The 19407-nt window shown below is 37.6% G+C and overlaps 1 protein-coding gene across 3 annotated transcripts in view; it reads left to right on the top strand.

Moving 5' to 3' along the window:
* Positions 1-19407, top strand: part of LOC120780268 — a 59191-nt gene that overhangs the window by 956 nt on the left and 38828 nt on the right. For 2 of the 3 annotated variants that reach the window (XM_040112532.1, XM_040112534.1), the window contains exons 4-6: positions 12085-12436; positions 12496-13902; positions 13963-14236. In XM_040112532.1, coding sequence (XP_039968466.1) covers positions 12085-12436; positions 12496-13902; positions 13963-14236 — 2033 coding nt within the window. Of the gene's footprint in view, positions 1-12084; positions 12437-12495; positions 13903-13962; positions 14237-14352; positions 14843-19407 lie in introns of those variants that run through there. The other variant, XM_040112533.1, reaches the window with a different exon arrangement.

Genomic DNA, 19407 nt, shown 5'->3' with positions numbered 1-19407 from the left:
ACTTGTGTTGTCGTCGACGTCATCTTACGGAAGGCCGAAGAAACGTGCTGTTGCTAGGGGGTCGGACCAGAGGGAGGGGGGTGTTGGCACTATCCCGATTACTTTGGGAAAAAAACCGAATTTCCGTATAAATGGGGTATGTGCGGATAGGGGAGCTTCTCCAGAGAAGAAATATCCAAAAATAATATAAAAATAACTTTTCTTTTTTTAAATATTCACGATTAAAAGTTCAAAAATTTGCACTAAGAAAACATGTTATTTCTCTATGTTTCACAAAATTTTTTCACATTTTTTACTTTGTATATTTAAATACACACTCCAAGCTTTAAAATAAGCTCACATTTCACTTTTATTTTGCTATATTTTATCTAAATTCATTAATTTAAAAATCACTTAGCACACTCATCGTTGAAAAGGTTAGATTGTTTACAATTATGAGGAAATCGAGCCTTGCCACATCTTAAACAGCAAATATGTAGGATTTTTAACAATTTTTCTTTGTGTGCGTTTTCGCGTGATTCTTTTTTCTATATTAACTATAAAAAAAAATCTTCCTTCATATGTATACATATGTGTAATATGTGATTTATGTGACTGAAGTACTTTCGCGTAGTACTAGTAAAAATATATTAAGTTTCGTTATAAAGTGGTTATATATTTTGGTTATCTTGCACTGATATTGAAACAAAATTTGAGTTTCCGTTATAAAATGGTTAAATTTTGGTTATTATATCTGTCAGCGCTTTCCATTTATTTTTGATAATACGTTTTTTTTTTGTATATTAGGTGACAATATATATAATATTATATAATATTACTTATTTGATTATTAAATTAAATAAAGAACATATCCACATGAATGGGTAGAGAAATTTTTGGGAAAAAAGGCATTTCAGCGAATTTCCTTATTAGGGCAGCGCTCCATTTCGTCGTAATTTTTAGCACTCACATGGTGTTCACTACGAGTGTAAAATGTAATTTTTAAAATAAAGATTTCTTCGGTAAAATGACTGTTAAAAGTGTAAAATGTGTATTTATTTAAAAGTTTATAGTTTAATTTAATTAATTTAAAATGAAAAATGTGAGTAAAGTGTGTTTAATGTGATAAAATAGCTTGTTGAAATGTTCGAATTTTGGGAATTTTTGAACTTTAAGGTCGAATATCTCGTAAACTAAGCGTTTGCGGTACCTATATTTATTAATCAGGAGGACTTCCTCTTTGCAACGGTACCTTCAAATCGCGGCGCCAAAGATATCGGAATTGTGGCCACAGCCGTATAGGCTAGTATTGTACTCATAACAGTGTATCTTTATGCCAAAAATTGATAAATTTTAGCGAAAATTTGACTTACCCCCCATATAACTAATATCAGGATTTTCGAACATCTCACTGACTTTACTCTATATGATTAGTTTTTTTAGTAAGTGACATGTTAATAGTATGTGGTATTGGGAAAAATAGATAAAATCTGGTCGGGATTACCACAACTTTCATATTTGCTTTCATACAAAATTTTCGTTTTTCTAACAAACCTTATGTGTCTGTCAGTATACAAGTAGTATATGTACATATGTATATATAAAATTGCTTAGATTCCGATCATTTGTTCTGTATTTACAGCTTAAGGTATTTCCCTGGCGTTGATTCCTGCAAGTTGCAAGAGTATAAAATGTTCGTTTGTACTTTTGTGTACTCTTCTACTCGAGTCTTCCTTCATTATGATTTTTGTTTAGCCAAAAATTATGCAATAACTATTATGCTGTCCCTGCTTTTTCACAATTAGACTGTTCACACTGGAAAATATCCAAAATATGGATTAGACTATTGCAGAAGACTTTAAATATTAAAAAAAAATCATTGTAGATAGAACCTTATCGGAAACGAAAGGAAAAATAACAAATATTAAGGGAAACATATTTACGGAAGATCTGAGGTTTGGAAGTGGGAAGGTCTTTGCTGAATTTTTAATGGTTAGGAATGGTTTATCTCGAAAACTACGAATTCTGTCTACAGAAGATATATGGCAATGTTGTAGGTTATAAAAGGTCTAGGGGATCCGGCCACGCGTTGCCGTGGTATACATTTTGTACTATTATTCATATAATAAACTATACAGTGAAAATTTTATTTACGAATAAAAGCGAAAACAAAAAAGAAGGGATTGTGCTTGAATCCAATTAGTTTTGAATATGTTCATACAAATAAATTTCATTGGAAAAAATGAATTTAATTTAATCATTGGAGTGAAATCACCACCCATAGCAGACGAAGAGCTCCAGCTGTCGCGAGAAACGCCAGTGACCCTAGCGCAATTTTGTTCTGGATATTGTAGCAGGTTAAACTCCTACTTATCCAGAATAGACCCTGACATACCAAATGTATGTCCTGCATGCAACGAGCCTCCGCATGATACTGACCACCTCTTTGCATGCCCAACGAACCCTACTCATCTAACACCCTCCTCCCTCTGGTTCGCCCCGTCGAAACAGCACGTTTCTTGGGCCTACCGTTAGGTGACGTCGACGACAACACAAGTGACCCTTACCATCCTAACGGGGATTAGATATTCCGTTAAAACAACAACAACGAATTTAAGGCTGATTTCTCAATGCTTGGTTACCAGCCTTTCTGTCCAGTTAATAAAGTCGTCCGCTTAATAGATTGTACTTAATAAACATTAACAATGAGCTTGGATAATGGAGATGTCCGCTTAATAGAGCGTCCATTTAATAGATCTTTCACAGTATTTTTTATTTATGATTGGTTTTTACTAACCTATCTTCTAAGTTGGGTCGAACTGAACTCAGTGTACTCTGTGCTGTAGCTTAGGAGACCATTGCGGACAAACAATGTGACACGCACTTTTTATATATAAAGATCTATAACAAAATTCAAAATACTTTGGAATATGACCACTACGGTATTGTTCATTCCGCAACAGTTTTGAAGAAAAGCTGCGTACCCGGAAAGAAATGAAAACAAAAATGACTGCAAAGTACTGTAAACCGACAATCAAGAGAATTGTGTTGTATTGAAAAAAGTTATTCGATTGTAATGACAAATAAAAAATTTTGGGTGAAGCTGACGGAACAGCTTCTACCTAAAAATCTTATTGCAAACGTGAAACACGACAGTGGTGCAAAGTATGGAGCTGCATGCCGGCAATCGGTGTGGGGAAAAATGAACTACTTGAAAACAAATATAGAGCACTGTGTTTATTTGCAGGTTCCGCCAAGGAATTTTCAGGGCTCAGAAAGTTTGGTCTTGGTAGTGCCACGTATTTTCAACCAGACAACATCCCAAATCACACGTCCTATACTGTTATGGAGAGTTTACTGGAGCAGTTCTATTCGCTATCGCAATTATCTGAACCTAAACCGATAAAACATTTGGGAGAATGAATTAAAATCTCGCATACATGAAAAATATACGGCCATAAACAAAACCTAAAGGATGGTTTGGTGTATGAGTGGAACCAAATAACGGATCTATTACGGGTTTCGATTCCACTCACTTTAATTGAAATTGAAACCATTTAACTTGGGAGTCAACCAAACTTATTCTTGGTATTACAAACTTCAACTAATTTTAACTTTAGGCTGGCACAACCACCGATGTGTATGGTTGTTAAGGAGTTTCAAAATATTATGACCACCGTATTTGTACGCAGTGGATTCAAACACAAATTTTTGAAGGAGAACAAAATGCTGCAACGTTTTAGTTTTGCGGGGTTTTCCTCCACAAGCTATTTTCCTGGTATATTAACTTTTTATACTCCCGCAAAAAGTTGCTACAGAGTATTATAGTTTTGTTCACCTAACGATTTTATGTTTCACATAAAACTAAACGAGAGAGATATAGGGTTATGTATATAAAAATTGTTCAAATCCAACCAAAACTGTCCAAGACCCTCGGTGCCGAATAAGATCACAGTACCTATAATTGACCTTTGTTCGAAAATATCGGTCAATGTGGGAGATATCCAATAGAAATTCAGATAGAATCCTTTTCCTGCAGTAGTAATTCTGTGTATCCACAATAGGTTGAATCGGGTCAATACATCCCTGAACCCCCATATACCTAATATAAAGGTTTTCTAACTTCTTGCTGACTTTATGCTGGATATATCGGGCAATATTTGAATTATCTCAATGAAAAATTCAGAACGTATTTTACTAATAACAGTTTATCATTGTGCCTAAAATGGATACAATTGAGCGAAAACTTGACCTATCCCCCATATAACCATTACCAGGATTTTCGAATATCCGGCTGATTTTGTATAATGACTATGTATAATGATTTTGGTTTTTTTAACAAATCTTATGTGAAATATATATGTATGTAGGTCAGTGTATAAGTTATATACCTGTATGGTGTATGTATATATAAAATTTCCGATCCTCTGGTTGACGTTTTATATCGTACGGTATTTCCCTGGCTTTGATTCCTGCAAGTTGCAAGAGTATAAAATGTTCGGTTGCACCCGAACGTACTTGTTTACTTGTGCAACTTGTTGCTACAGGATACAGTAGTTTTATTCACCTAACGGTTATATACATATATCACCTAAAACTAATCCAGATAGACATAGAGTTGTATACCCTAGTCAGGCGAGTTGGAATTTGAGTGACTCTGTCTTTTCGTCCGTGCAAGCTAAAACTTGAGTAAAAATTGAGATATCTTGATGAAACTTGGTAAAATATAAGGCGAAGTTCGTAAATGGGCGTAATCAGACCACGTTATTAACCGAAAACGTGTAAAGTACCATAACTAAGCACTAAATTAAGATATAAAACTCCACTTTGACACAGAGGATCGCAGTTGGGCGTAGCCCCGACCTCCAATAAGTTTAATGGATATATCTCCTACTGTGTGAAATGGACTGAATCGGATGATAACCCCGCTCGCTCCCCATATAACAGTACTGTTAAAACTACTAAAAGCGCGATAAATCAATAATAGATAGAGGCATTAAATTTTACCCTCGAGATGGTATAAGAGGGCTTTAAATGAGCCGGGGCCAAAACAGGACGATCGGCGTACCACCCCCAATTTTTAAGTAAAATCACAAATTTCGGGACCTACCTCGACAGATTTCAATCAATTTCGGCACATATCATTTTTATGTAACAGTGTGAAAATCAGAGAAATCGGATTTTAAATTTCATTTGAAACTCTCTTCAGTGTACAAATTAAGTTGTTCAATCTTGGGTATCGAGAAGTGGACTCTTAGACCTAAGTTAATTTTTTTACCGAAAACGGTCAATGTGTAAGATTTATGATTGAAAGTCAGGCATAATCTTTTACTGATAATAGTATATCGAACGTCAAAAATTTGTTGAATCCGACCAATACTCCCCTTAGTTACCAATTTATTTATTTATTTATTTAACAAATTAACGCCAATCGGCAATATACAACAGTATAAGTAAAAGAATAAAGAGAAAAAAAATATAATAATATAGGCAATTGTATTACAGTGATCAAATTAATGGTATGGAAGTAGTTTGTCCTTTATATCATTGATGAATGAACTGAGGGAGCCTCCATAGAAATCGATGTTCTGGTGAAGTGAATTTACATGGTTAGCAATCCTGTTGTGAGGTCCGTGGAAGACGTAGTTTTTCTGTGTCTTTGTTGTTTTATGTTTCCGTGAATGTCTCTGCGAGAATGCCGTAGGAGCAAACTCAAAACTACCAAGAATCTCTGGGGCATCAATTAGGTTGTTAGCAACCTTAAAGTAAAAGACTAGGTCAGCGACTTGACGACGTGTAGCTAGGCTGTTGATTTTATAGCGTGAACGAATATCATCAGTGGAGAGTACCTGCGACCTCAAGGTTGTATGAAAGGATAGAGACTTACAGAATTTATTTTGGACCTTCTCCAATCTGTTGATTGAGACATCAGTGTGAGGAGACCAGACTACAGTGCCGTACTCAAGTATGGGTAGAACCAGTTGGCGATATAGACATATCAATGTGTAGGGATTGCGAAACTATTTGCCTGTTCTCGTGATTAATCCAAGAACCTTGAATGCTTGGAGTGTGATCTTGTCTATATGCTTCGAGTAAGTGAGTTTGTCGTCTATGATGATGCCCAGGTCTTTGATGTCGGGAACTTCTTGCAAGTTGTGACCGTTTAGATTATAACTGGTGGCAATATTGCTGTGAGAGCGCGAGTACGAGACTACTGCTCATTTATTTGCATTAAGGTCAAGCTTGTTTTTAGTACACCAGTCCGAGAGTTTGTCAATGTCATCTTGAAGCAGCTGGACATCAGTCTCATTTTTGATGGTTCTGTAGATCTTTAGGTCATCCGCGTAGAGTAGGTATTCTGACAGGAGATTTTTGCCAATATCATTGACAAAGATGTTGAAAAGCAGAGGTCCTAAGTGGGATCCCTGTGGCACTCCAGATGTAACTATAAATATATATAGGCCTGTAGTTGGAAACATCAGTTCTCTGGCCACTTTTGAAGATTGGACTGACATACGACAGCTTCCATGCGCTAAGGAAGGTGCCAAGCTGCAAAGATCTATTGAATATGTGAGTGATAGGCTCATAGAGCACAGTAGCGCAGTTTCTAAGGAAAACATTAGGTATATCGTCAGGTCCAGCGCCTTTGTTAGGGTTCAGCTTGAGTAATTGATTGAGAACATCTTCGCATTTGATTTCCAGATCGATGTTGATTTTTGGGCCATTGATCACTGTATTTTTGTTAATTCGATCATTATTGCTATCATCAGTGAATGTTGTTTTGAAGTATGAGGCAAACAGGTTACTGATTGATTCACCAGTGGTAGCAGATTGATCGAGCCATGACATCTCGGATGGAATGTTCACACTATTGTACTTCTTATCCTTGATGAACTTCCAGAACGCACTTGTGTCAGACTGAACCATGTTCTCTATTTTGTCAACATATTTTCTGTAGCATTCAATACTTAAAGTTTTGCAATCACGCCTTAACATGCTGAAGCGAGCGTAATCCCGTTGATTATTAGAGTTCTTGTATTGTGAGTGAGCCGCATTTTTGAGCTTAATTCTGTTGATAAGCTCAAAAGAGAACCAATTAGGGTAATTACTGACATAATTCTTATGTACAGGCACATATAGGGTAATGCCTTCCTATAGCTTGTTATAAAACCAAGCAATTTCATTGTCGATAGTGTCTGTTTCATACATTCCTACCCAGTTAACCTGGTGATAAAAAACGTTGAGATTATGATAATCGGCTTTCTTGAAGGAGTGTGTAGGTGAACTCGGTGATGTAAGATTAGGTCGAAAATTAAGACTGATAGAGAGAGCCGGATTTGTCCTCTTCAACAAATGATAGTGTTTTATCAACACTAGTTTCAATATTGCTGTAACAGAGATCCAGAAAAGTGTTGTCACAGTTGCTTGTGTTGTTTACTTGAGTGCAATCAAGTAAGGCTAAACCATCTTGGAGAATCCTTTCACAGTCCGCACGGGGGACACTACTAGGTAAATTGAAGTCGCCTACAAGTAATAGTTTAGCATTTTTAAATTTATCATTTATAAAAGAGAGCAGAGTGAGTAGATTAGTATAGGAATCAAAGTTTGAGAGAGGTGGCATGTACACACAGCCAACAATGATATCATGAGAAGCACCTTTTACGTTGACAAAGACGAGCTCTAGGTTATGTTGATCAATTTGTATTAGTTCAGCTTGAAAGTGGCGTTTGACTGCGATGAATACTCCACCACCTCGTTCTAGACCGGACAAAACTGGATCCCTATCATGCCTAAAAATTGTGAAAGTGCTGTCGATTAGTTCGCCATCATGAATCTATGGGTGTAGCAATGATTCAGTAATACAAATGAGGTCGATATTACTGACGGCAGACGCTGTGCAAAATTTATTTAGTTTTGTTCGGAGCCCCGCGTGTTTTGATAGTACACTTGAAGAGCTTCGGGTTTCTTCCTTTTCACTGAGCGGGCGAAAGTTTTTGTTAACTATCTGCGGTATGCCATGGATATACTTGATTCTTGTTGAGAGTGTTTAATTTAGAGCGTAAATCATTAAGGTGAGTCTGTTGTGCAGGGTTTAGATCTGGTTTGAATCTAACCTGAGAGCTCTCACTCTGGTGTAGTTTAAAGATTTCTCTGGCATCAGCAACTGACTGGGTCTCTATAAGCAGAGGACGTGTACGATTAGGTGTCTGACGTCCAAGTCTTCGGATTTTGAATCCAGTTAACTTAGCAGATAATTCATCCGATAATACAGTTGAGAGTGATACTTTATCATCTTCCAGTTCGTCGATGCCAGTAGCTTTGGTTGACTCTGAAATTCCAAGAGCGATGACGTTTGACTCACGCTTCTTACGATCATTAATTTCTTTTATGATGTCCTCAGTAGAAGATGGTGATGATGATGAGATTTTGTAGGAGCATAAATTCTTTTCAATAGTTGTAATACGGTCACTCAGACTCGTGCATTTTTTATCGGTGATGGCATGTTGCTTGGCGAACGCTTTCACTTCTTTTTTTAACCCGGTGATACTTTCACTAATAGATGATTTAAAGTTTTCAAGATTGTCATAAAATTTTTTGGCAAATTCTTCAAATTGTTTATTTAGGACTTTTTCAAGTCTATCAACGTTGTCATTCTCACTTTCATCCTCCGAGTCATTAGAATGTCTTATACTAACCTCCAAATCATTGCATTCCAGACACCTCCATAAGATACGATTTACGTTGATGTTTGTCGCTATTGCGTCAAATTCAGCATTACTGAGGTTCAGACATCTGGAATGAAACCACTTCTGGCACAGAGATCATCTCAATCCTTTGGTGTTTCTTCTCACGTTTTCAGAACAGCTACCACATGTGTTGTTTACAATTAGCTTTTTAGGTGGCATGTTGATAATCAGATTGATTAAAAAAATGTATGTATACACAACACGATATTTTACTCTATTAATTTAGTCAGTCAGAGTTAATTAATTTACAAAAATTATTTTAATAATAATAAAATATCACGAGCGAAAAAAACCATACTTAACACACACAAAGTTGCCAATTTAATATAAAGATTTTCTAATTTCCGGGTGACTGTATACCGCATTTGTCGGCCAATATGTGAGTTATCTCCATGAAAATGAGGAATCCTGTTTCTTAAAAACAGTATATTTTTGTGCCTAAAATTGATGAAATGGGCGAAAACTTGACCTAGCCTCTATATAACTAATATCAGGTTTTTCGACTTCAAGTCGTCCAGCTGACTTGACCGTATATGAGGCACCTTAATGAAACTCAGGGAACATATTAATAGTACGATAACTTTGCGGCAGCCTTGTATAGTATGTGTATATATGGTATTAGAGTGGATTGTTTTATTTTCTTTATAAAATAGCCATGCGTATTTTTTCCGAATTCTTAAGTTTTTATTAAAGAGTAATGGTTATCTACTCTCGGTTAGGATTGTAACGATTAGATAAGCTGTCATCGAGGTAATCCAACGGTAGGCACGGGGAACGTGCTGTTTCGACGGGGTCGGCCCATAGGGACAGGGGTGTCAGATATGTAGGGTTAGCAGGGCATTCAAAGGGCTGGTTAGTGTACGCCATTCACTGGAAGGTAGTCGGTGAAGGTGTTGATGACTCCACTGTGAATGGCGGTCAGTGCTTGTCGGAAGTTTGTTGCGTCTGAAGTCTGGTTGGCGTACTGTCGAATGTCGTCGACGTAGTTAGTTAGGCAAAGGTGATTTCTACGAAAGCAACCTGGCAGGAACTGCCCGTTGTTGTCCAGAGTGCAGTGTTTTGACAGGTCTGAAGCTTCTGCTTTTCATCCAGGCATAGGTGCGGCGTAATTTAGGACCGGCAGGCGGATTGCCTTGTAAGTTGCCAACAACATTTCTTAGTCCTTTCCCCATGTGATGCCGGCTAGCGACTTGAGGACTTTGTTGTGGCTCTGTACTTTGGCAATAATCGCGGTTGTATAAGGAGTGAAGGAGCATAGACCGTCAAAAGTTACATCTAAAATCTTAGGATTATATACAGTCGGAATCTTGACGCCATGCAATATTAAGGTCTGTTCTCCTTCATCCATATTGTAAATATGGTCGCAGTGGATTTAGTGGGGGATATTGTTAAATTCCGTGTAGTGAGGAAGTGAAAAAGATCGGAGAGATAGCAGTTTACCTTTGAACACATGCCATCGACTCCATTGACCGACGTCAATATCGTGCAATCATCAGTGTACGAGGTGATGGAAACTCCTTCTGGTGGCTGTGGTAGTTTAGAATGTAGAAGTTAAACAGTAGCAGGAGAGGACACCAACCTGCGGAACCCCCCTTTTAATTCTTCTCAATTTAATTTTTGGCTTGAAAGAGTACGTATGATTGACGACCGCACATTTTAAAGGATGACCATGAACTGGTTCGCCTCTTTAGTCCTGGAGTTTAGTTTTTTCGTTGCCCTCAAGTAGTGTTGTGTGATTGACATTGTCAAAAGCTTTTGACAAGTCCAACCGAATGGGAGTCATGCTACTTGTTTGAGCTCATATGGACCGTAGCGGTCCTTTGTTAGCCACTTGGGTTGAGTGGCGGCGCAGTGCGCAAAATTTGTGAAGATTGCACTCCCGTCGAGGCTAAGATCGAAGTCGTGCGTTGGCAGCGTAGCCTGTTGCCAGGCGTTGCTCCAGTGATGACAAACTTAATCTAAAACTTATCGATCAAAACGAGGTTAGACTTGAGCCCTTGGCCGGATAAAATCCAGGACAATTCCGGTAACGTAGAACCGGCTGCCGTGGGAGTTGAAAGCATCGTTTGTTTATCCGTATGTGAAATAAGAACTGGCCAGAAAGTGCTTTGATGCTAAAAGAAAAAGCTAAAACCCTGTATTCAAAATTAAAGGAAAATAAAGCTAACTTTTAGGCTAGGCATGGATGACTTTAAAATTTCAAAAAAGATGCGGCATTCGACTTCAAATATCGAGGTAACCCTTTTATAGAAAAACTTAGAGCTAAAATGACCAAAGTGCACCTGCTCAGCGATCAGGTATATAATGCTGACGAGTCTGGTTTATGCAGGGAACTTCTGCCAGAAAAAACGTTTGTCTCCAGTTTAGAAAAAATAGCTTTAGGCGTAAAGTAGGAAAAGCACTGAATCACTTTTTGGTATTGCTCTTTTTTTTTAATTTTCAGTGTCCCATTGAGTACAAGAACTCAAAACCCACCTGGGTGACGCCCGCAGGTACAAGTTCCTTTGGATTTTGTCAAAATTTTTCTAAAGTTTAGAGTTTTTAAGGTGAAAAAATTTTTAAAGGGGAGAAACTTGTTAATTAAAGGTCTTCTGTTCGACAACGCTCATTCAATCGATGGATCAGAATGCAATAAAAATCACGAAGCTGCACTGCAGAACCAGTTAATGAAACAGTCTGTGAAGAAACCCTAGCTAATTGCTGGAAGAATACGATAACGATGATGATCCTGAAGATAGTATTCCGTTGGGGGTTTTAAAAGAAACCAAGGAAAGCCAAACGTTGCTCCTTGATGAGCAAAACAATCGATCTTCTTCATAGGTTAAATTCTGAGCTTACGTTACCAACCATTCATGAATGGAACGAAGATATTGCGGTAGATATTGTAGATGACGATATTGAACCAAAAGACGGATCAGAAAAAGTTTGAGTATGAAAAACACCGGAAAAATCAAACCAAAATTAATCAGTGGAAATTTTCAATAAAGCGCAACAGTGGGCTAGTCATGGTGGCGTCGATGAAAACGATGTGAGTGTACTGGGACGCCTAAGGGAGAAAGCTTTATTTCAATTATTAAAAAGCAGAAAATGCAGAAAATTATATTTGAATTTAAATGTGTAAACATACATATATTAACTTATTATTTTTGGGTATTCGAAAACGTGATCATATTGAAAATGCGAATTGTCTTGGTTTTAATTAGTTCACGTTTTCGACCACGCGCTGTATTTCTAAAGAGCACTGATTTTTAATATCAACGATTGAATAGCTTAATTTTATCGCACAATTTAATTTTAAGTGACACAAGTTTTTTCGCTTAACATTTTACGTTGTAAATATAATTTGATGTTTTTTAAGATTAATGATTTTGAAATAAATCCTATAACTACGGAGGACATTTACTACGGAAATGAAGACATTTTGACGGATGACAAATTTGTTAGCATGGTTAACCATAACAGGAGTGTTATGCAGGTGATGGAAATGGATATATCGAAAGTACGTGAGAATGAGGCTTATCAAACATATAAACTTGTAAATGTTAATAATGACGTGGAAATCAAAGACATCACTAAACTCTTCAACGATCAGCATACATTTGATTCCTTACAATCAATAAAGAATGCGGGAAGGAGATTATCAATTACAACTGAGGGACCTATGGATATTTCTATGCATTTGAATGAGTGTATGCAAAAAAATTGGGAAAGTAAGTGCATACATTTTACATAATTTAATTCATTATAATTTTGAATCACTTCATTTCAGACAATCAATCTTATTTAAATTCTAAAGGAGATTTACAAATAACTGTAACAACAGAAACTAATGTTTCGAAAATGGATGTCTTAAGAAAAGTGTGCTCCTCATCTGAAAATATATTTTCGGGTACCTTAACGGAAATAAAGAATTGCCGTCTTCCATTCGAGAATTTAATAGTTGAATCAGACCCAGATGATAAGCCTACGAATAATAACTCCTTTTTGAGCACAGAAGCTAAATTGGATATTAAAAATTGTGAGAACACTTCATTACGTAGCGTTAGTTACGACTCGCCTTTGTTTCCGCCAATTAAAAGTAAGAAGCTCAATCTTCGTCAGTTGAATGCTGAAATTTGTGATGGAAAAATAATCGTGTTTCCTAACAAAATTAAACAATGCTTCTTAACTAATCCTAATATTAATTCTTCATGTAAAACGATTTTAAAAGATGGTATTAATGATATCTCATACGATATAAATACTAAGAATTACTCATCAAAATTTTCGGATTATGAAGATATGACATCAGACAGCACAAGTTTTCTTGTGAAAGAAAAAGTAGGTGATGAGACCGGTTTGGGAAATGTGTCAAAACTGTCCAAAAATGGACAGTGTAGCTCCGAAATCGATACGTCAGCTGTGCTAACAGCTTCATTTATAAAAGATAAAAATGTTGAAAGTATAAACACAGATTTTCACAACTTTCAAAATACCAACGAATTAAAATCTGCTAATTATATATTAAATAGCGAAGAATCGAATGAATCATCCAAAGAACTTATGAGGTCAATACATGATATCTTAGATATGAGCTTGAATTTAACAAATATTCAAACCGTAACGAATGTTACACCCAAAAGTATAAAATCAGTAGCTTCTGCAACTTATGATGAAACTAAACATGTCTTTAAACTTGATGTAACTCCACAAAATAACAATAATCTTTGTAAAAGGAGGCATACTATATACTTTAATCAAGATATAGCGCCATTAAAAGCTCACATACACTCCGAGTCAGGGTTCGAGAGCTATAAAATTGAACCAAAACAATCACAGGATATACATTTGATAGAAGATAATTATAATAATGAGTTTAAATATACTCCGGTTTCGAATGTTTCAAAATGCAATAAAACGGTTATGATGCGGAAGAAGTCCCTTGATTTTAGTGACGGTAGTAGCGATTCGTTGATATTAAATTTAAAAGAAGCAAGGGCTGCATTATCTTCTAATTGTAAACGTAGAATTGAAGGTACTCCACATCGTTCATTCTTAGAGTTTGTACATTTGGAAAAAGAAGTGGAAAAGGATGATGAAATATCTTTTGATAAAAGTGTCCTCGATGATCTCAAACTAAAATCGCTGGAGGGACAGACTCTTCAGAATTTAGGAGAAACTGAGGAACAAAAGCGAAGTAAAATATAATCTTTTAATAATTTTTCAAATACTAACTCGTCATGTTTAAACCTTATAGGAACTGATAACCGCCACAGATCATTGATATCAAGTCCCATTTCGGATTTAATATTTTATAAACGGCCTACAGCAAATTTGACCCCAAATTTACCATTTCCCAAAAAAAGACAAACACTCCTTTTCAACGACTGCCCGATGGATCAATCTATAAACAGTTTCAAAACTGAGCCTAAAAATATAAGTTGTGATAGTATCAATGAATATAGCCTTAAAAAATACGCAGTTACTGAATTAAAGGACAAAAAAGTGTACGTACAGAATCTTAATGCCATGTAAGTATTCAATCAAAATAATAAGTTCATATTTTTTATTATATCTTATATATAAAAGTTAAACGCTATGTTTTTAGTTATACAATATTTTTAATAATCCTCTATATATATTCAAGGGGTTCAATGCGAGCGAAGCTGCGGGAAAAGCTAGTACTATATAATTACATAATAGTTTTCTTCACCTAAAACTTGTAGAGATTGATATAGATTTACCATATACATATAAGGTCTAGTAATAAGAAATACACTATTTTCTTATTAAATAGAAGGTTTTATTTAGCATACAGTGGCTCACAGTGAAAATGGTCCACATGTAAACAAGTGCTTTTAACTGCAAGCAAATCTGAAAAATCATTATAAAAACCAAAAATTTTGCTGAATTTGATGAGTGCAATTTATTCCAATTATAAATATAACAAAACATTATTTAATTCAATTACATTTTTCATAAAAATAAGAATTTAACAAAATAAGAGAAAAATTCATGTCACAGTGAAAATGGTCCATTACAGCAACTATTAAATAAAGTGCTATTAAACTTATTACTAATATTTTGTTGGATATCCTTTTTGACGAATGATAGACTTCAAACGATTTGGGATAGATTCCACTAGCTTTTTGGTATATTCCGGACTTATTTTATCCCATTCTTCTAAAAGGGCTTTTTTTAAATCATTTTTGCTCGATATACTGTGTTTCCTTATTTCAGTTTCCAATTTATGCCACAGATTTTCAATTACGTTTATATCTGGTGAATGTGGAGGCGTTTTGAACACTCTGGGGCAATGATATAGGAGCCACTCTTTAACGATTCCAGCCGTATGTTTTGGATCATTATCTTGGTAGAAATGATACGTGTCCTTTATACCAAGTTTTTCGGCACTTTGTTCAAGATTATTTTTCAAAATATTTAAATATTGATATTTGTCCATATTCCCTTCGATAAAGTGCAGTTTACCAACACCAGAAGCTGAACAAGCACCCCATACCATCACATGGCCGCCACCGTGCTTAACCGTCGGCCGCAAACATCTAGGATCCATCTCTTGATTTGGTTTTCTCCACACGTTCACTCTGCCATCTGATCCAAAAATGTTGTATTTGCTTTCATCCGTGAAAATGACGTTCTTCCAGAATGAAAAATCTTTCCCAATGTAATTGTGAGCAAACTGCAATCGCAAGTTTTTATTTTTCTTGCTAACAAAGGGTTTATTTCGTGCAATTCTGCCATTTCTACCATCCCTTCGAAGGACTCTTGTAATAGTCTCGGCGTTACAATTTATTTTAAATTGTTTCTCTACCATGTCACGCAGTTTTGGTGCACTCAGCCGAGGATCAATCTGGCTTTGTTTGACAATCCACCTCTCTTGACGGTCGCTGAATAACTTTCTTGGGCTAACTTTCGGCTTATTTATCACCCGATTTTCCTTTTTAAACCGACAAATGATGTTTTCAACTGTTGTTCGGGCTTTTTTAACAATTTTGGCAATTTCTCTTTGAGACTTTCCATTCTTATAATGTTCAATAATTAATTTTCGCAACTCAATTGTAGTTTGGCGGCCCATCTTGAATTTAAAAACTAAATAATTTTATTAATATATTAAGCACGTGCTCATTTCAGCGCAAGAATGTAAATGAAGTAAACAGACCAAAATAACATAAGATTAAGAAAAAGTTCCGTTATTTATCGCAGGTCTGCTAGGGTGGACCATTTTCACTGTGACATGAATTTTTATCCTATTTTGTTAAAAGGTTATTTTATTAAATATAGTTAATGAAATAAAAAAATGTTTTTTTGAATTTGTAATTTGAATAAACTGAACTGATCCAATTCACAAGAACTTTTGGTATATGTATTAATTTGTTAGGTTTTTTTACAGTTAAAGGGGTTTTGTTACAGGTGGACCATTTTCACTGTGAGCCACTGTAGATAGAATGGTTACATTAGGTACCATTTTGTAGGCAATTTCATAATGTTACTGTCCTAGAAACCCTACACCAATAAGAATTTTCAAACTTCCGGCTGACTTTATACCATATAATGACATTCAAAAAACATCTTTTCCTGGTAATAATGAGTTCGATGTCAAAAATGATAAAAAAAGGTGTAACATAAACATTCCGTGGGCTCGTATATTTACATAATATCTAACTTATTAAAATTTTCAAAATACAGTTCAAAAATTTCCCTAATCCCTAAAAAACGATAAACCAAATAACAAGTAACGATTTTATTTATTTTAGACAATACGATATACTATTAACTTGCCACATACTAATTAAATGGTCTTTGGATTTCATTAAGGTACCCCGTATAGCATAAAGAATACATTTCGAGTTTCCCTACTTTTATGTTATCTTTTCCTCATTCGACATTTATTTTTTGAAAATTATCTTTCAAATGTTTGCTCCGGCTATGTGTCATATGATTCACCCCTTGAGTTCAATTTTCGGTGACTCGTTCGAGCATTTCGACATTTAACTGGCGAATGTGAAATTATTTGCTCACTCAAATCTATTAATTGATATGATGTGTGGGAAGTGGCGCCGTTTTGTTGAAATCAAATGTCGACGAGATCACGAGCATCTATTTCAGGCATCAAATAGTCGGTTATAATGGCGCGATAACCGTTGTTGTTGTTTGTTGTTGTTTTAACGGAATTCTAATCCCCGTTGGGATGGTAAATGTCATTTGTGTTGACATCGTCGATGTCATCTAACGGTAGGCCCAAGAAACGTGCTGCTTCGACGGGGTCGGACCAAAGGGAGGAAGGTGTTAGATGGGTAGGGTTTGTAGGGCATGCAAAGAGGTGGTCAGTGTCATGCGGAGACTCGTTGCATGCAGGACATACATTGGGTATGTCAGGGTTTATTCTGGATAAGTAGGAGTTTAACCTGCTACAGTATGCAGAACGAAGTTGCGCAAGGGTCACACGCGTTTCTCGCGGCAGCTGGAGCTCTTCGTCTGCGATGGGTGGTGGTTTGACTCCAAGAACGCCATTCACGGGAAGGGAGTCGGTGAAGGTGTTAGTACCTGTCGAAAGTTAGTTGCGTCCGAAGTCCGGTCGGCGTACTGTACGACGTCGTCGACGTAATCCAGGAATGACCTTTTGATGCTCCTAGGAGGCGGTTCCGCTCCAAGCAGATGACTGCAGGGGTGATTTCTGCGAAAGCATCCCAGCAGGAACTGCTTGGAGAGGAGTTCATAATGCTCCTTAACTGGGAGCATAAGCGTCTCACTGTGGAGGTGTTCAATGGGAGACATCAAAAGACATCCTTTAGTGGTCCGGAGTGCAGTGTTTTGACAGGTCTGTAGTTTCCTCATCTGCGTTCCACTGCATCCAGGCGACCATATGGGGGCTGCGTAATTGAGGACCGGCCGGCCGATTGCCTTGTATGTTGCCAACAACGTTTCTTTGTCTTTCCCCATGTGCTGCCGGCTAGCGACTTGAGGATTTTGTTGCGGCTCTGTATCTTGGCGATAATCGCGGTCGTATGAGGAGAGAAGGAGCATAGACTGTCGAATGTTACACCTAAAATCTTAGGATTATTGACAGTCCGAATTTTGACGCCGTCGACTGCAATGTTAAGCTCAAGTCTATACTCCTTCGTCCAGTTTGTGAATATGGTCGCTGTGGATTTGGTGGGGGAAAGTGTGAGATTTCGTGCAGTGAGGAAACGAGAAAGGTCGGAGAGGTAGCTGTTTACCTTCGAACACATGCCATCGATTCCATTGCCCGACGCCAATATCGTGCAGTCATCAGCGTACGAGGTTATGGAAACTCTTTCTGGTGGTTGTGGGGAGAGGACACCACCCTGCGGAACCCCCTGTTTAATTCTTCTCAGTTTAGATGTTTTACCTCGAAATAGTACGGATGACTGGCGACCGCTCAGATAGTTCATGGTCCACCTCTTTAACCCTGGAGGGAGCGTAGTTGTTTCGATGTCCTGCAGTAGCGTTGTGTGATTGACCGTGCCAAAAGCTTTTGACAGGTCCAACGCTACGAGGATCGTTCTTTCGCAGGGTGATTTCTGGTTGAGGCCACGAATTATCTGGGCGTTTATGACGCTAAGTGCTGTGGTGGTGCTGTGCACTTTTCGCAATCCATGCTGGTCGCTGGCTAGGCTCAGGTGGTGAGTGAAGATCGGGAGTAGCAAGTCCTCAAGTGTCTTCACTACTGGGGAGAGGAGAGTTATCGGTCGATAAGATTCCCCTTTGTTGGCGGGTTTCGCAGGTTTCAGTAGTGGGACCACTCTTCCGACTTTCCACACATCGGGTATTTGAAGAGTCGTCAGCGACGGATTGAGGACCTTGGTGAAATATCCTACTCCCGTCGAGCCTAGATGCTTTAGCATTAGTATGTTGATGCCATCAGGGCCAATGGATTTGGATGATTTTGCTTTGTTGATGACACCATGAACCTCCTCATCGGTGAAAGTAAGTGGCGCGCCGTCGTTTGGCATTTTGCGTCGTTTAGCTTTGTCTACCGAAGGGTGCAGTGTGAACTGCCGGCTAAAATAGCTCGCGCAATTCTTCGGGTCCGAAGAGGCATGACCATTGAATTGAACTTTAACTCGGTCGTCATGTCTCATCGGGTTAGACAGAGATTTGACAGTAGCCCAAAGCTTACTCACACCGGTGGAGAGGTTACAGGACTTCAGGTGCTCTATCCATTTCGTCCGCTTATGTTGGTTTACCATACGCCGAATCTCCAAATTGAGATCCCTTATTATTCGGGGATCCCCGGGATCGGCATGGCGTAAGGTGTCGCACTCATTAGCTAAAACGGCAGCTTCGGCTGGGAAATTGGGGCGGATTTCCGCTATTCTTCCAGCCGGGATGAAGCGAGCGGTAGCTGCTGCGATCACCTTGCGGAATTGACGTTCGCCAACGCATACGTCCATAGAAATAGGTAGAGCGTTCAAGGTGCTCTCAGTAAATTCTGTGAAGCCGAGCTTTGTTAAAGTTAAAGTAGGTGCGGTTGTCCACGGAAACAAAATCAGGAGGCTTCTCGATCGAAATAATTATGGGCAGATGATCTGATGCGAGAGTTAGCATAGGTCGCCAGGTTATGCTGTTTATCGGACCACCGCTAGCAATGGTAATATCCGGCGAGCTATTACAGGTGCCCATAACTCTGGTGGGGGCTTCGTCATTCATTGTGCAGAAT

The sequence above is a fragment of the Bactrocera tryoni genome, unplaced genomic scaffold (assembly GCF_016617805.1).
Source record: "Bactrocera tryoni isolate S06 unplaced genomic scaffold, CSIRO_BtryS06_freeze2 scaffold_25, whole genome shotgun sequence".
Lineage (NCBI taxonomy): Eukaryota > Metazoa > Arthropoda > Insecta > Diptera > Tephritidae > Bactrocera > Bactrocera tryoni.
The sequence above is the reverse complement of the archived record's forward strand: the minus strand, read 5'-3'. Positions and strand labels throughout refer to the sequence as shown.